Raw genomic sequence first — 15,016 nt, 5'->3', positions numbered from 1 at the left:
AGCTTCTTCAACAAACGCCAGTGGTCAGAACTCATGTTTAATCTGAGATTAAGTGCAAATCTACAAAGCTAATTAACGCCGAGTCATGTTAGTAAAACCAGCAGTAGTTCTGTTGTTCATGCAGCCACTATTACTCTGAACACAAGCTGAAGGAAAAGTTTGACCAATGACTGAAACATCTGTTCTGCTTTCATAAAGTCTCCGCTGCTCCTTCCAAACCTGGTTTTATTCCCAGATCCAGTTCTGCTCGTACAAACGTCCTGAGACCCACTCACATTTGTTTCTTTGACGACCTGTGGTCAGTAAATAAGACATTAAGGGAATAAAATCAGTGCAATTATGAGTGAAAAGAAAGTACTTTATTGTAGAAAAACAGTTTATTCCTTTCATACAGAGTAAGTTATTTTCATCTAGTTATGGACCATTTTATTCACGTAAAATATATAAAAAAACAATTTTTACCACAGAAGGCAACATGAAGCCATCACATTGTGCAACATCTCAACACACAGTTGGACAACTTAGCATCTTACCATCATATTGTTTTGTTATTTATTAATGTTATTCCTTGAAATGTTGCGTTTTTGGTTGAATATTTTTGTTTCACTACCAAGGTTTTGTTACATTTATCAACAAAACGTTTCAGTGGAGTCAGTGGCCATAACGCGCTCGGCTTTGGGGAAGCTTTTCACCACGTCTGAACTTCCTTCTCGGAGACAAACTTCCCATGAGGCTCTGTGGCTCCGGGCGGCAGCAGAGCCAGGTACACCGGAGTGACGGCGCCCTCGTCTGGTGACTTGGGGGCTTTTGGGCCAGCCATGTCAGTGCGCACCCATCCTGGACAGCAGGCATTCAGCAAAATCTAAGGAGAGTTAAAATTAAAATATATATATATAATAACCTGTTGGATGCTGGACACAAAGCATTAAAACTGTTCATTGCAGTTACCCCATCGTTTGGTCTCTCCTTGGACAGACGACGAGCCAGAATCATGGACAGCGTCTGAGGGGGAGATGAAGAGGTTTTATTTGTCTACAGCACTGGTTCAATATGTTCATCTCTTCGTAGGTGGAAGGTGTAAACCAGTGGTTCCTAAATGTTGTTTATGTCAGGTCTCACTTTTGGAGAAAGAGCCCCGAGCGGCAAAACCAAATTTTAACAACGTGTCAAATTCTCAAGAATTCACATGAATTGAATTTACATGAACAGAAATCTTTAAAATTTTATTAAATTCAACTCCGTTTATTTATAAAGCACCAAGTCGCAACATAAATCATTTCAGGGCAATGAACAGAAACACATAAAAAGCCAATTAGTAAAGTTTTCTATCTAAGGAAGCAGCAGATTGTGTTGAATCTTCACTTCATCTCAGTCTCTCATCCTGAACAAGCACAAAGGAGACAGTGGGAAGGAAAAACTCCCTTTGAACAGGAAGAAACCTCCAGCAGAACCAGGCTCAGGATGAGCACCCATCTGTTTTGACCGGCTGGTTTGAGAGGAACAGGAAGAAGGAACAGACAAACATAGAATGACAGGTCCAGGTGTATTTTCTATAGGAAAAAAACAAACTCACGTTAAGAACATAAATAATTACAAATACAAACAGGTAGAGCAGAGTAAGTAAAGACGGCAGCAGAATGAGGAAATGTGGTTAGTTTGCCCTCCAGCAGTCTATGCCTATAGCAATATAACTAAGGGATAGCTCAAGAAACCCAAGCCAACACTAACTATAGGATTTATTAAAAAGGAAAGTCTTCAGCCCAGTCTTAAAACTGGACCATGTGTCAGCCTCATGGACAGAAACTGGAAGTTGGTTCCACAAGAGAGGAGCCTGATAACTGAAAGATCTGCCTCCCATTCTGCTTTTGTAAACTCTAGGAACCGCAAGTAAACCTGCAGTCTGAGAGCAAAGTGCTGTTAGGAAAATATGGAACAATAAGATCTGTAATATAAGATGGAGCTAGGTTGTTGAGAGCTTTGTAGGTTATAAGTAAGATTTTGAATTCTATTCTGGATTTGACAGGGAGCCAATGGAGAGAAACTAAAACTGGAGAGATATGATCTCTCCCACTAACTCCAGTTAAGACTCTGGCAGCAGCATTTTGGACCAAATGAAGACTTTTTAAAGAAGTTTTTGGACATCCAGATAATAAACAAATTTAAGTCCCAGATGATCCCTCAATGATTCAGGTACAATTTAAGTCCTCTGAGAAAAAAAAAAAAAAAGAAGAAGAAGTAATTTAAGGCAGAGTCTGTCAGTTTGGAATAAAAAAATAAAAAAAGATTTGTTATTTTAACTGCATAATTGGTAATAAACAAGGCAAACTAGACAAAATCAACAGAATTTATGTTTAAAATGTAAAATAGATTTCATATTTGATCATTAAATGCTTTGGATTGGATGGAGACGGCTCAGCATGAGGGTGACAGAGCACCACCTCCATAGTCATAGTTTTTTAGCTAGCGCGTCTGTATTGCTTAGCTTAGCACTACGTCAGTGCTGGCAGTTGTCAACGGGTGGGGGTGGGTGGGGGTGTTTAGTAGGCAGGGCGCTCAGTTCTGTTGACAGGGCGGCGTGCCCTGCTTGTATAATGGTAGGGGAAACACTGCTACATATTTCAGCCTGAGGGGAAAAAAACATTAGGTCGACATCGAGGCTTGCTCCAGTTTGAGATCTACTCGTCTAAAACTTTCCTGACCTCTTTTTGCACATGTTCTAACAACCATTCTTACCGTCAGTCCCAGTTTGGACACTCCGTACGCCGTGTCCGGCCAGCCGCCTTGCTTGTGCTCGCCAGTCTTGGCCTCGTCCACAAATCTCTGCATCAGTCCCACCAGCTCGTCCTCAGTGATGTCCTCGCTGCGGAAACGCTGCTGGAGCTCAGGGCTGCACTGGTTCAGAGATCGGCAGCTGACGAAGCTCGACACGTTCACCACACGACCTAAAGACGCAACACAAAGAACGTCTGGAGCTTGAAACGGCTCTCCAAACCCCCGTCCCTGTCACATTATCATCATGTGACATCTGAGGAACACACTTCAGTGTCTTTCTGCACACGTTACTTTTAATTAAATACTAGAAAACATCTGGAGAACCTTCTACAGAGGCCGATGCAGCTACAGCCATCAAGTCAATTAGAAAATCTCCAATCTGTATAAACGGAACAAGACGGGTAAAGAGAAGCTAAATCAAATGTTAAAGTTGCTGCCAGTAAGGATCACCATGGTAACCACACACTCATGTCTTTCACTCCCTGATAGCACTCTTAAAAGACAGAAACAGACAATGAACGGTCACTGTGCTGAAATAATGTTTTATTGATAAATTCCATGGATAACAAGTGGCAGAGGCCGCATGCCATCACACGTTAGTTTATGTTTCGACTAGGGCTGTAAACCGAACCGAGGTTCTTAAATGGCACCGACCGAACTGCACCGGTCGGTGTATGGATTGAAACGTCACTCTTCTTTCAGTGTCAAGTTTCGGTATTGGCTGTAACGTGTCATGTGGTTTCAGCACGCAGGCAGGTAAAACACCAGACATATAGCAAACAGACTACGTGTTTACACCCAGAGCAGCCCTACAGGTTGTATGTCTATGGTGCTGGTGACGCCCACAGACGGGGTTCACGTGTGCAGCGTGTGTTGTCGAATGGCTTGAATTTATGAGCAGAAAGTTGCTCTGTGTTTTTCTGCAAGAAGAGAGGAGCGCAACATCCCCTCCTCCTCTCAGCATTAGGCAGACTGAACGGGACAGATTGGACGCGGCTGGCCGGGGTCGGGCTGCCTGCTACGGGTTCAGCGAGAGAAGCAGACCGCTGAAGCCCCGGAGCTCGAACGTCCATCATAAAACTAACTTTACCGCGGTTTAATGTGGTGCTATGGCTCTGCAGACATTGCACGTTGCTGTCTTGTTTTGTGATGTTTAGTGTAAAATACTTCCACACAGCGGACATGTTTAGATGAAAAGTTGATTAGCTGTTAGCCACAGTGCTACTCGCTCAGTCCTCACGTTGTAGCTGGCTGCAAACTATGAAATGGATTTCCTGAATGTGAGGTGGGTCTTATTACTCTGGGTTCATGAGACACGCCTCCGTTCAGGAAATCCATTCCATAGTTTGAAGCCAACATGCATCATGCAGGTTGGATCGGAAAAATCCGATACGTAAATTATGCTGGTATCGGAAGCCGATATGGATACCGGATGGGCTCCATCCCTATTTAAAAGTAAAAAGGTTTGCAAGCTAAATCATCCAGGTAGATAAATATAAAAAAGGTTAAATCAGGTCATCTGGATAGTTATTTTTAATTTTTTTTTTTTAATTTTATTTACCTGATTTAACCATTTTTTTGTTATTTAAAAGTAGTTTTTGTTTAAGATGTTGGAGGCCGGATGGAGATTGTGCAAGGGCCATTTTTGGCCCTCAGGCCACATGTTGCTCACATCTGGTCTATACTGTTTGACGTACTGCTACCAAAAGTGTTTCTTTCTCCAATGGAGCTGCATGTTTTAAAGTCTAAACAGCTTTATTTCAAGATGCAATTTGGGCTGGATTGGAATTTGGATTTTGTTTTTTCCCAAACAGTTAATTATAATCTATATAATATTTAATTATAAAATTATAATCAGAACATCTCGATAAAAATGAAGAAAACAGCAAATAATCATAAGGATGTTTCAATGTTTTTTTGCCATGTCATCTTTATCTAGTAATAGCAGTGACCCAGATTATGTAGTAAATCTTTCCTGTGATTTTGAGCAAACATCTTTATGATGATCTTTAAAATGTTTTATTGAACACTGACTACTTTTTAACTAAATGTTAATACAATCCTTGAACCAGAGCAAGGACAGGTAAGCGTCGTTTGTGTCCAACACTAACTTATGACTCATAAATATTAAAACGGCTCGTTATTGAAGGACAGAGTTGAGTCTAAACATTAACAGACAACTTAAAGACTAAGTTCAAGCTGATCTTTGGGTGCTTTGTTACCAGCGGCTGGGTCTTCCTGTCCATTTACACCCATTTGAAGTTAAATACAAAAACACTGAAAACCAGAGGACCTGACTGAAATTTGTTGGATTTTTCTACCTGAATTATTGAGCATGATTCACAACAAAAACAATGTTTTGTGCATGTTTCAGCAGATTAGTAATATTTAGTGTACAGCGTTGAGCTCGGTGGTTCTTACCTCCAGCTTTGATGAGTGGCAGGAAGTGAGTCAGCATGTCTCTGGTGGCAAAGAAGTTTGTCTTGAGGGTCACCTCAGCCTGGACAGCGAAAGGAGCCGTGTCTGCGACTAAAGAGAACGTCAACATAATGTAGAGTCATCGACTGCTGGGAATGAGCACGACTTTATACCAGTTTGATTTAATTTAACCAAGTCAGTCAATCCAGAAGGTAATCATCTCCTTTTCACTGTGAATGTGTTCATTTGTCTGTAGCGTTAGTAAAATATCTCAGGAACCAGTGGATGGATTCTAATGAAACTAAAAGATACACCTACAGCTAATACCGTAGTCAAAGCCATTCAAGATGGCCACCATAGCCAACCAACCTTAGTAAAGCACAAAAATGTCTATAATTCAAGTCAGTTTTACAGATTAACCAAATTCAAAATGGCTGCCAAAGCTAATAGAGCTTAGCCAACACAAAACTGTTCACGACTTAGTCAGGTTTACAGTTATTTAGCTGAAATTGTTGTGGTAGTAGCCAAGAGTCATTCCCAACAAATACGTCAAGAGCTAACGGATCACACATGAGCAGATAAGGCTGATAACATGTTGTGAATGTTTTTACTAAAAACACTAAACCACCCTCCTCCCTCGTCATATGATGACCTTGTTTAAAACTTTACCTAACAAGAGGTACACATCTGCTGAGCTGAGGGATTTAAAAAGTGAACGATAGTTTTTGAGAGGAGTGCTTTTCAGGCCTGGAACTGAACAGGGAATGTAAGTAAACCTACATGTTTTTGATGCAAGACATTCCAGTGTGTACGAGTTACATTGTGGAAAAGAACAGAGGGAGGTTTTTGTCTTGTTTGAAGCAAGGAGTGACAGATCCCGGTGGGTGGAAGGATCAGTTTTATCCACCGCCAATGGTGGAGCCAAGGGGTGGCCAATGGATTTTGACCTCGCAATCCAAATTTTGTAAGAAACCTTTCTTCACCTAGATGTACCCACAACAAAATGGAAGCCACTTATTTTTAGAGATGCCATGCTCACATCACGCACAGACAGACGGATGACCAGCCGGAGGGTATTTCCAATTCCCCCTCTCTGCTTCGCGACGGTTGACAATTAAAGGCCTAGCATGGTCCAAATTTAAATTAACGTTCTGCACAGTCTCACTCAACACAGACACGCCAGCAAAATCATCATGTGCTCGGACCCTTTCTGTGGCTGGTGATAAAACAGACCAGCAGTGTCAGAGGCGTGTTACAAGTTTTCTCTTAACTGAGTCACAGGATTCCCGTTTAGAGCCCAAAGCTGTGCACTCTCAGAAAAACAATAGACAGTCAGTGTAATGGTGCTTTGCCAGTGTATCAACTCTCCTCGGCTCTGCACAACATGGCACCAGTTAAAGGCCTCCCCTCCGTCGGTATCCAACCCACTCAGCTTGGTTCGTGGTTCCAAGTAGGGCTGAACAATTTTTGAAAATATTCTAATGGCGACTTTTTACCTCAATGTTGCGCTTTAATATGTGATTATTTTTCAATGTCTTCTTCTTTGTGTTGTGTTGTTTCTGTGTGTTTTGTATAGCTCCAGGATAGCTACTTGGCTAAAATGTGTGCGTGAAGTCATTCTGTACCGTGTATCCATCGTGTTTACCAAAGCCGTAAACTCAGGCTTAGTCACTATATTAATGGACATCATGTCTTTCGCTAGGCAGCACGGTGGCACAACTGGTAGAGCTGCTGCCTCTCAGCGAGCAGGTCCCTGGTTCAAACCCCGGTCCAGGGGCCTTTCTGGGTGGAGTTTGCATGTTCTCTCCGTACATGTGTGGGTTTTCTCCGGGTACTCTGGTTTCCTCCCACAGACCAAAAACATGCATGTTAGGCTGATTGGTAACTCTAAATTGTCCCTAGGTGTGAGTGAATGGTTGTTTGTCTCGTTTGTCTCTATGTGTCCCTGTGATGGACTTGCGACCCATCCAGGGTGTACCCCGCCCCTCGCACAGTGATTGCTGGACATGGGCACCGGCGACCCCCGTGACCCAAAAATGGAACAAGCGGGTAAAAGATAATGGATGGATGTCTTTTGCTATGAACTATGTTATTGCTCGAGTTATTTCTGTGTGCCATTTCAAATTATGTTCATACGGAGTAATCCCTTCGAACAGTTCGGTCAGTGATCCCTGTCAGCTGGTACTTCGTTTACTTGAAGTTGAAGAACTGGTCTTTGGTATTCTAGCCATGCAACTATCGTAAATGACTTTGTGGTGTTTTTTTAAGTGTTGATAAAGATTCGTGGTGTCACCTCGAGAGGTAGCAACAGCAGCAAGGCAGGTTCTGCACAACACATGTCGTTGGGAAGTGTCTTCTTTGTTTTAGCCAAAATAATTCCAAACAACGGACGTGCTGCCTCTTTGGTACCAAACTTCCAGATGTGTCAGCTTGTGTCGAGCCTGACACCATTGTGCAACCGGTTAAAGCGCAATGTTAGCTTCTTCTGCTCACTGCTCTGCTCCGCTCACTTGCAAGTGACATGACCAGATCACGTGACCAGTCAAATTGCAGCCTTTGCGATTAGAAAATCTTGTTTTATCATATCGTGATATTATTGCAAATGCAATTAATTGTTCAGCCCTAGTTCCAAGCGGACGGCTCCGAGGGGCCGATTTTGACGTAAGCAGACAGCAGCCGTTGATTGGCCAGTGGAGCTACGTGACTGGATAACCTGCCCAGGAAAACCTCAAACTACATCAGAACCTCCATCGTGTTGACGAACGGACGGTGCCACAAGAACGAGCACAGTTACCAAGAGATATTGAAGATGATGACGCAGCATGACTACACCAGGGCTTACAAGCAACGCTGGGATAAGCTAACGAAATTCAAACCTGATTATAGGACGATTAAGATCTAAATGGGAGGAGTGGCTTGAATATTAAAAGACCAGTTACGATCTTGGCTAAAGAGCAGGGGAACAGCTCAGCCTCCACTGTAGAGGCAGATCACCTACACCTGAGAAGAGCCGAGTGGAGCTGCACTTATCAGTGACAGAGCAGCTTAAGACAGGAAGATTTGTCCTGTAGAAAATGTTTTCCCATGACAGAACACGGCTTCAGTGGCATACCTTTGAAAGCAATCCCAGCGTTGTTGACGAGGACGTCCACTCCTCCATACTTCTCCTTGAAGAACGCAGCAGCTGAGATGACGCTGTTCAGGTCATCGATGTCCAGCTGACGGAACAGGGCCTTCAGACCGTCAGAGGCCAGAGACTCCAACGCTGCCTGACCTCGATCTCTGCAAAACATTTTAATTTACTAGCGTTTTTTAAATCCTAGTTAACTAAGTAATGAGATAATCTATTTGTTGTTTCTTCATTGTTTGAATGCTGAGTCATCATTCAGACGGATGCTTTCCTGTTTAAAGTTTCTTCTGTAAGTTTTTGGTATGGCATAATGTGAGCAATCTGAACCACTCGTATCAAAATGTTCAGCTCCTTGGGGTTTAATGTAATACGACTTTTAGTTTTTGTAAATTTTTAACTTTTCAAAATATAGAATTGTGTTTCAAATGAAATTCCCCATAGAAATCTATTGATATATCTTCAACTTGTTCAAAAATATTGTTCTTGTTGTCATCTGTTTCACTATTTTTGTGTTGTTTTTGTATTAGTTTCTCCTTTTAGCTTTAAGCTACTGTTGTGCTACCTTTAGCTGTCATTTTGTTTTTGCTTTTAGCTACAAATTTGCTTCTTTTAGCTTCTAGCTAGCATTCTGCACCTTTTAACTTTTACAAAGTGTTGGGATTTCAAAAACAGTTTAACTAATTTAGCTTTAGCATCAGTTTTGGATCAATTTTAGCTACTGTTCTGCTGTTTTAAGTTTGTAGCTACTGCTGTACTGCTGAGATTTTTGCCCACCTTTTCACTTGTTTTTTGTTCAGATCAGCCTTTGTTCTGCTCATTCTAGCTTCTTTACGCTTGTTTTACCTTCAACAACACAGTTAACTTCATCAAATTTCTAAAGAGTCACTAAGTATCGATAATCAGAATTCAAACTGTATTCTCACTCAAAACCCAGTAATTTTTCAAATGTTGACATCAAAAGTCCCTAAAAATGTGCTTAATTTCTTGTTTTCTCCCAGTTAAGAGTTTCACAGTAAGTAAACAAATAAAGTAAAAAAAAAAAAAGTAAATACAGTAGTCCCTCGCTACTTCACAGTTCGTTTATTGTGGACTTGCTTTATCGTGGTTTTTTCAAAATAAGATTGGACATAACACAGTTGGCTGATTGACGGATGAGCCGGACCATCGGCGTGGAATTTTTATTTAAAATAAATTTTAAATTATTTAGCACCTCCAGCAGCTTTGTGCAGCCCATGCTGCTGCAGTTAAACAGCTGATCAGATGATCAGCATGCAGCGAAGTGGGTGTGGCCAAGCACGCTTGCAGGGGGCAAAGAGCAGAGGAGGCAGGGAGCTGAAATCATAACATAATGTGCTCTTTTAGAGTATTTAGAGTTTAGAAACATTGTTTTGAATATTTCAAGAGTGTAGGAAGGGTTTTAAACACCTTAATATATCTATATAAATACTAAAATAAGCTACTACTTACTACTTGTACTATTATTCCTACTTCGCGCTTTTTCACTTATCGCAGGTCTTCAGGGTACAGATCCCACGAGATAAAAGAGGGACTACTGTAATTGTAAGTAAATAAATTAAGTTAAAAAATAAAACAAGGTATCAGTATGTAAAATGGACTGTACTTATAGCACTTTTATATCTGCTTTACAGCACAATCTGTCCCTTTATTTACCTCCACACACACATTCATACAGCACTCTACTATAGATCTATTCAACAACAATGCTCAGGGGGCCACAGTTTCTGAAAGCCAACAGCTCGGGGGCCGGACATCCAGCAATTAAAATCATTATGTAAATAAACCAAAGTTTACAATGATCTGTTACCTTTTAAATTGTTTATTTTATTGCATCGACTCATAATATGCAACAAACAATTGAACAGCCCTGCTCTACTACATCTCTACAAAGATAATCTGGATCTGTAGAGACTAATCTGAGCTTTAGATCACATTCATACACTGATGGGACACATCAGAGGCAGTGAGGGGTTCAGTGTCTTGCCCAGGGACACTTCAGCATAGGACTGCTGGTGGAATTCAACCCCCAACTCTCCCATTGGAGGATGATCACTTTAACCACTCATCCACATCTGCCCCATGTAAGTGCTGGTAAATAAATAACTAAAGTAAATGAAGTAGGTCAGTAAGTAAATAAAGTCAATAAAGTATGTAGGTTAAAGAAGGTAAGTAGGTAAATACAATAAGTTAGTAAATTAATTAAGAGTCGTTGGATTTCAATAGTTGGTTTTTTTCTTCCCAGTGCCGGTCCAACTGGTTCTAAGAGCAATGAAGTAAAAAGTGAACATAAGGGTCACATACTTGTGTCCCAACTGTGTGGCTGTCAGTAATGAAATGTGATAGCATGACTCACCTCGAAGCTTTTGTGTGTTTAAACATCTAATCTCATGACAGTGTTTGACTGAAGTCTTTCAATTGCTCAGTGTAAATATTTGAAGCCTAGTTTTCAAGCTATTTATGCTGCATTTCAATGTAAAAATTGGCATTAGCCTAAAAACAAGTGTCACGCCGAGACAAAACACAGATTAATTTAATATTCTGCTCATCATGGCAGGTTTAGAGCAGACCACTGATCCTGGTGAGACTTACGCATCCCTGGCCGTGAGGTAAACTTCTCCCTGGTACTGCTTGCAGAGCGCTCGGACGATGGCGAGCCCAATGCCTTTATTCCCTCCAGTTACCACGGCAACCTTGGCTGACATGTCTACACAGACAGAGAGATCAGAAGAAGAATCAAACAAATCCTCGTGAACAGAACAAGCCACACGCAGCTCATTCCTTCAAGTGTTATTTCATTTCAACCAACCACAAATATAATGAAAAAAATCTACTAATGAAAATCAGTCATTAATTTTTAATTAATTATTTAAAGTAAACCTAGCCTTGACAAAAAGGATAGCAGTCCCACAATACACAGGAACATGTAAGGCGTGTCCTGTCAGCATCTCATGTGTCTTCAGTCTGTAATCAGTCTGTTTAAATGGTGACAGGTAGTCACAGGGCTGTTTGGTGTCATGGTGTGAACCACTCTGAACATGGACCTCAGGAAGCTGAGGACAGAGTCGTCTCAGGAGCTTAGAAAAACATGAGATCGGTTAAGACTATAAGACCCTCTCCAAGCAGCTGATGTTCCACTGACTACACCTGCGCAGATTATTCAGAAGGTTAAGGTCCACAGGACAAGAGACAACCTCCCTGGACTCGTCCACAAGTGGACAACCGTCGAGACAGGTAATAGGAACGTTAACCAAACAGCTCAGAACAATTGCACAAAGTGTCTGGGATAATGTCATTTAGACTCATGAGACAAAACTGGAGCTTTTTCTTCCGATTTTACTTATTTATTAGTTTTATTGTTGTTGTTGTTTATCTTTGCTGTTTGGTTCCAACTTGTTTTTGAATGTGCTTTATGAATAAATTGACTTTTGGCAACAAGTCCCCTCAGCTCCATGTTCATCCATCCATCCAGTTCTGGGTGACATCCAGCATTCACTGGAGGGGTGGGGGACACCTGGACAGGTCTCCAGTCCATCACAGGGACATGGACACAAACAACCATTCACACTCACACCTTGGCAGTAGTAACATTTTATTTTTACATGAGCAATAGCAAATTTATACAAAAAGTGCAACTTTTCTGGTTTACAGCATTTATGTCTTTCGCCTGTTTTTAATCTGGAATCAAATTCAAGATTTGTTTAAATCTTTTGGCCTTTGTTTGTTTGTTTGTTTGTTTGCGAGAGGATTTGTTTGAACCCCTGGCTCGTTACATAAAGATGACTTTCATTTTCGCAGCTCCAGGTTTTATTGTTTATTTGTCATATGCATGTCAGCACAAGATCAACAATGCAATGAAATGTTCAGGATGAGAACCGATTCGACTCGTTCAATAAAAATAAAAAAACAAGCACTACTAAAGCATGCAAGAAATACTAAGTATTAAAAATACAAAATCAGCCTAAATCATTACATGAGCGTTTATTCAATCGTATAAAAATGTATAAAACTGTTTGTTTTTTTAACAAATGAGGTTGTTAAATGAAAGTTTCTTACTTCAGTTTGGTGTTGAAGCGCTGGGTGTGAAACCTTCGACCTGCAGCACAAAAACCAGAAAGAGGACAACGAGCTGCACTGCGCATGTCCGGAAAAACAAGTCGGTCACGTGGGCTCATAGAGCGGAAGCTTACAAATACGATTTAAGCAGCAGGTTGTTTTTTCCTTATTTTATTGCATGCAGGCACACACAGTTCAGCTTTATTGATAAGTAGTTGTTTTTGTTATGTTTTAATGTGAGGTTTATGAGCTGTTTTTACCGCTGCGTATAGAAATTTAAGAGTTAGAGAGCCGGGACACATTTAAAGAGTGAGCAGCATAATAGTTGTACTGAATTTTTTTCAACATCAGCAGAAAATGTTGCGGAAACGTCACGTGACTCTGGACAAAGCTGTCCAAGTGATTCAGTAAAGTACTAAACTGTGATTTTTATTGTTGTTGCCCAACATGACAATGACATAAATCCAGAATGCTCAAATACCAGAAGACATCAAAATCAAGAGTTTCAACAGGCTCACACATCAGCAGCAGATCATAAGGATGGACAGAAATATTGTACTAAGTTTTGTAGGAGTGAGTAACTGCTAGTTAATTTGATTAACTTTTGTCATACAAATATTAAGAGACGTCATTTCCTGCAAAAACGCAACGCATCCTTAATGATTATTGCTGAAAGCTGCTGAAGAAGCTGAAAAGCTGTCATCACTAAACTTAATGTGAGTTGAATTTGAACAGCTTACATTTAATAAAAGCGGCAGACAAACAGCTGAAATGTGTAGAAAGAAGCTAATCAGAGCATAAATGAGCAAAGTAAAATGAAATACAGTAAACAGGCTGAATATATTATACAAATCTGAAACTAGAAAAAAAAACTTAAATGAAAAGGGAAAGCTAAAATTAACATAAAAAAGGAGCTGAAACTAACAGAAAGAGGCTGAAATGAGCATAAAACTTATAAATCATTAGCAAGAATCCCAAAAGTCAGAAATCAAATCAGAAAATAAAGCTAAATTTAGTTAAAAGAGGCTGAAAGGAACAGAAAAAGCTTAAATTAGCAAAATGAAGTTAAAAGGAGCAGAAAAATAGCTGAAATAAGCAGAAAGGAGCTGAAGGAAGCTGAACTTGGCACAAAAAAGCTGAACCAGCTCAGTAGCTGAAAAGAACAGTAAAAGGTAAACAGTTCAAAGGCTTTGAAGGACGTGATGAGAGTTCATTAAAAAAAAACATGGCCAACAAAGCTTAAATATTTCAAAAAGTAAAAAATTGCAGAAAGACCAAAAGTCACAATTAGCTTCGTCAACAGATTGCACCTAAATCATTCAGCTCAGTTCAAAACAAACAAAAACAAGAAATCTAATTTACATTCAGCTGAACCAAACTAAACGAAAAAGAAACACGTTTATTCCTCGCAGGGCCTTGTGGAGGTCATGGGGGGTCGCAGCCACAGAGCGGGACGAGCTGCTCGGAAAAGGCGTCAGAAACGTGGAAACGCTGTTCGTTCAGGTGGGAAACATTAGCTGCAGTTTAAATGGTTTCAGTGCAGTGAACAGGCTTTAAAACTCTCCGTGTCTCTGTGTCCACAGCGTCTCTGAGTCATCAGTCGCCATACGTGAAGCTCATGAAGTTTCTCCACCAGCGAGGATTCACCTCAACGCCGCTGCAGCCGGCCCTGTTCACCGGTACGACATGATGTCATGCACTCCGTCATCAGCAGGATTCTTTATTCTCAACTTGTATTTGTCATTTAGACGTTTCTATAAGTAACATATAGTTATATAGTAACATATTTACTGTAACATATAGTTATATAGTAGCATATTTACAGTAACATGTAGTTATACAGTAACATATTTACAGTAACATATAGTTATGTAGTAAGTAAGTAAGTAAGTAAGTAATGTTTATTTATATAGCACCTTTCACAGACAATGACATCACAAAGTGCTTCACAAAGTAAAAGTAAATAAAATTTAAATAAAAGCCAGTCTGAATAAATAAGTCTTAAGATCATTTTTGAAAGAGTCAATGGAATCTGAGCAGCGCAGTGACAGAGGGAGAGTAACATATTTACAGTAACATATAGTTATATAGTAACATATAACATATAGTACAGTAACATATAGTTATATAGTAACATATTTACTGTAACATAGTTATATAGTAGCATATTTACAGTAACATATAGTTATACACTAACATATTTACAGTAACATATAGTTATGTAGTAACATATTTACAGTAACATATAGTTATATAGTAACATATAACATATAGTACAGTAACATATAGTTATATAGTAACATATAACAAATAGTACAGTAACATATAGTTATATAGTAACATATAACATATACTACAGTAACATATAGTTATATAGTAACATATAACATATAGTACAGTAACATATAGTTATATAGTAACATATAACATATAGTTATATAGTAACATATAGTACAGTAACATATAGTTACATAGTAACATATAACATATAGTACAGTAACATATAGTTATATAGTAACATATAACATATAGTACAGTAACACATAGTTATATAACAACAAAGTCCATGCTCAATAATCCAGGTATACAATCCAACATTTTTCAGTCAGGTCATCTGGACAGTTT

General features: G+C 39.8%; 2 protein-coding genes across 2 annotated transcripts in view; one reads left to right on the top strand and one right to left on the bottom strand.

The window, feature by feature from the left end:
* Positions 1–386: 386 nt before the first annotated feature.
* Positions 387–12,461, bottom strand: cbr1 (carbonyl reductase 1). The gene is made up of 7 exons (XM_037687540.1): positions 12,392–12,461; positions 10,928–11,042; positions 8,303–8,472; positions 5,194–5,301; positions 2,734–2,942; positions 949–1,002; positions 387–862 (listed from the first exon to the last, which is right to left on the bottom strand). The coding sequence occupies exons 2-7, from the start codon at positions 11,038–11,040 to the stop codon at positions 689–691; spliced, it is 828 nt and encodes a 275-aa protein (XP_037543468.1). The 5' UTR covers positions 11,041–11,042; positions 12,392–12,461; the 3' UTR covers positions 387–688.
* Positions 12,462–13,812: 1,351 nt separating this feature from the next.
* The window catches only part of setd4 (SET domain containing 4), a 10,844-nt gene continuing 9,640 nt past the window's right edge, over positions 13,813–15,016 (top strand). The window contains exons 1-2 of the mRNA XM_037698116.1: positions 13,813–13,894; positions 13,975–14,070. Coding sequence (XP_037554044.1) covers positions 13,819–13,894; positions 13,975–14,070 — 172 coding nt within the window. The 5' untranslated portion in view covers positions 13,813–13,818. The remainder of the gene's footprint in view (positions 13,895–13,974; positions 14,071–15,016) is intronic.

Source organism: Nematolebias whitei, chromosome 1 (assembly GCF_014905685.2).
Source record: "Nematolebias whitei isolate Nwh7 chromosome 1, NemWhi1, whole genome shotgun sequence".
In the NCBI taxonomy this organism is placed as follows: Eukaryota; Metazoa; Chordata; class Actinopteri; order Cyprinodontiformes; family Rivulidae; genus Nematolebias; species Nematolebias whitei.
This window is presented reverse-complemented; position numbering and strand designations above follow the sequence as displayed.

What these genes read in the sequence shown, in the direction of transcription:
- cbr1 (XM_037687540.1), bottom strand. Translation starts at nt 11,040, where the DNA reads ATGTCAGCCAAGGTTGCCGTGGTAACTGGAGGGAATAAAGGCATTGGG. An exon ending in TACCTCACGGCCAGGGATGC is followed by an intron (nt 8,473 to 10,927) that starts GTAAGTCTCACC and finishes AATGTTTTGCAG; the next exon opens with AGATCGAGGTCAGGCAGCGT. An exon ending in GCCACTCATCAAAGCTGGAG is followed by an intron (nt 2,943 to 5,193) that starts GTAAGAACCACC and finishes TTGCGTCTTTAG; the next exon opens with GTCGTGTGGTGAACGTGTCG.